General features: G+C 34.6%; 1 protein-coding gene across 1 annotated transcript in view; it reads left to right on the top strand.

Moving 5' to 3' along the window:
* The first annotated feature begins 1,381 nt into the window (after positions 1-1,381).
* Positions 1,382-3,137, top strand: part of PIK3CB (phosphatidylinositol-4,5-bisphosphate 3-kinase catalytic subunit beta) — a 71,014-nt gene continuing 69,258 nt past the window's right edge. Inside the window, exon 1 of the mRNA XM_023512994.1 lies at positions 1,382-1,558. Coding sequence (XP_023368762.1) covers positions 1,409-1,558 — 150 coding nt within the window. The 5' untranslated portion in view covers positions 1,382-1,408. The remainder of the gene's footprint in view (positions 1,559-3,137) is intronic.

The following is a 3,137-nucleotide window of genomic DNA, read 5'->3' as shown; positions in this document are numbered from 1 at the left end:
TATTTTATTGAATAAAATTACTATACAGGGTCAACATAAAGTTCATGTGCAATTTAGTATGTTAAGCTATTTCAAATTGCACATGAACTTTGTCTACCCTGTATATTTCCATTTGTTTTAGTAAAATTAGACACAGTTTGTTTGTTTATTTATTTATAGACAAAGTCTCACTCAGTTGCCCTCGATAGGATGCCATAGCCTCATAGCTTATAGTATCCTGAAACTCCTGGGACTAAAGGTGCCTGCCATAGCGCCATCTAATTTTTTTCTCTTTCCTTTTCCTTTTTGGCAACAGAGTCTCACTCTCTTGCCGAGGCTAGCAACATCAGCCTAGCTCACAGCAACTTCCATCTCCTGGATTCAAGGGATCCATCTTCCTGCCTCAGCTTCCCAAGTAGCTGGGATTAAAGGCACTTGCCACAATAACCAGCTGGTCTCAGACTCCTGAGCTTAAGGGATCCTCCTGCCTCAGCCTCCCAGAGTACTCAGATTATAGGCTTGAGCCATTACAATAGAGATGGCATCTTGATCTTGCTCAGGCTGGTCTTGAGCTTCTGAACTCAAGTGATCTTCCTGCTTCAGCTGTCCAGAGTACTATGATTATGGGTGTGAGCCATCTTACCCCACCCACAATTGTTAATTTATGGTTTAATCAGTATAAGGTATGAGTCTTTTTTTACCAATGATAAATACATGTTTTTATCATTGAAGACTTATGTAGACTAAGTTTGAATAGCTACAGGTTTTGTAACTTTTTAAAGAAAATTGTTTACTGGAAAACGCATATAATATACTACCTGATAGTTAACATTAATTAAATACTAACATTACCAGCTAAGTTCAGTGGCTCATGTGTCATCCTAGCACTTCGGAAGGCCATGGTGGGTGGATCACCTGAGTTCAGGAGTTTCACATCAGCCTGAGCAAAGGAAGGCCCTGTCTCTACTAAAAATAGAAAAGCTAGCTGGGCATTGTGGTGAGGTGCCTCTAGTCCCAGCTACTCAAGAAACTGAGACAGGAGGCTCGCTTGGACCCAAGAGCTTGAGATTGCTGTGAACTATGATGCCATGGCATACTACCCAGGGCAACTGAGTGAGACTCTGTTTCAAAAAAAAGAAAAAAAAAATTTATTACCTGTGGGAGTTAATGGCACTATGAATGCAATAAAATAGATGATTTTCAAATTATCAGAAATTTTAACAGATTTTATATGGACACAGAATATAGAAAAATGTTCTGGAATGTTACTATAAAAAGGATGTTTGTATGCTAATATTATGCATATTTGTACATATTATTACATAATCATTGTAATAGTGATTTTTTTCAGCATATATATAAAATTTACTACTTTTTTCTACCTCCTCTCTCTTTTTAGGATGTGTTTAGCTTTCAAGTATCTCCTAATATGAATCCTATCAAAGTAAATGAATTGGCAATCCAAAAACGTTTGACTATTCATGGAAAGGAAGATGAAGCCAGCCCCCATGATTATGTGTTGCAAATCAGTGGAAGAGTTGAATATGTATTTGGTGATCAGCCCCTGATTCAGTTCCAGGTATGTGTATTAGCTATCAGTTTACTAGAAAACTTTATGGGTATCCATTTTAAATTTCTGTTTAAAAAAGAAAACATGCCTATAGTGGAACATTTGGAACTTACAGAAAATTACACAGAATTTAATAGTAAACATCTGTAATCATACTTACCTCTGAAATAATCGTTGTTAACATTTTAGCATGTTTTTGTCATTTTTCCTTACAGTTATACATATTTTTAGCATGATAATTGTATACATAGATGTGTGTATTGTATGTCTTTGCATTCTGCTTTTTTAAATTTCATGTTTCAGTTAGTGTTATATCGTAATTATTTTCCTGTAGCATTATGAATTCTTACAATTTTTTAGCACTGCCTACTATTTCATTTATATGAACATACAATTTAAATATGAAATTTTTTGTGGGAAGTAAAATATTAAAAAGGTTGACTAAATTGTCATTTTTTATATAAAAATGTATTTGTGTATAATGTGTATGTGTGTATGTGTGTATAAATATATTTGTCATAAGTTAGATACATTAAGTAGTATTTTAAATTTTCATTATAAACTAGAAAAACTTTTGTTTTCAATCTAATATTTATGTGTGGAATTTCTTTTACCCTTTTCTTGATATTTACATGTATGATAAGAATTCTGTAAGCATTAGGTCTGACTACTTTCAGAAGAATTTCTTAATCTTTGAGATACTTATTTATTTTCATTTAATTATGAATTTTTTAAGTATATGTCTTATGTATAGCACTAAATTTCTTTAGATTATTTTTGGAATAAAGTGGAGTTTAAATATATGTATAGTGCAACACCTCTTTCCCATAAAGTATTCTGTTTAAACAATAGATCCCTTTGCCTTCAAACAATGTTGAAGATATTTTTGTTGAAATAATATTTAGAGACTAAAAGGTGGTCATTATATAAAGAATACTAGAATAAGTTTCAAGCTATGGTCAACAGTAACAGGATTTTAGAGAAGTCCTTTGATTTTATGATGTTATTTTATTAATTTTAATTTAATTAATTAATTTATTTTTTGAGACAGAGTCTTAGTCTATTGCCCTGGATAGAGTACCATGGTGTGATAGCTCATAGCAACCTCAAATACTTTGGCTTAAATGATCCTCTTGCCCCATCCTCTGGAATAGCTAGGACTACAGGTGTCCACTGCAACGTTCCACTAGTTTTTTTGTTTTCATTTTGTTTGTTTGTTTGTTTTGGTAGACTGCCTTAGTATCACAGCTAACAGTAACCTGAATTCTTGGGCTTAAGCAATTCTCTTGCCTGAGTCTTCCTGTACCTGGGACTACAGGTGCTTGCTACAATGCCAGGCTATTTTTAGAAACAAGGTCTCCCTCTGGCTCAGGCTGGTCTTGAACTCCTGAGCTCAGACAATCCACCTGGCTAGGATTACAGGCATGAGCCACCGTACCCGGCCTGGTTTTTCTATTTTTAGAAGAGATGGGGTCTTGATCTTGCTTAGGCTAGTCTTGAACTTGTGAGCTCAGGTGATCTGCTTGCTTCAGCCTCATAGAGTTCTCAGATTACAGGCAGGAGCCACTGCACCCAGCCTGTTTTTTTT

The sequence above is a fragment of the Otolemur garnettii genome, unplaced genomic scaffold (assembly GCF_000181295.1).
Source record: "Otolemur garnettii isolate 467f Iridium unplaced genomic scaffold, OtoGar3 scaffold00032, whole genome shotgun sequence".
Lineage (NCBI taxonomy): Eukaryota > Metazoa > Chordata > Mammalia > Primates > Galagidae > Otolemur > Otolemur garnettii.
This window is presented reverse-complemented; position numbering and strand designations above follow the sequence as displayed.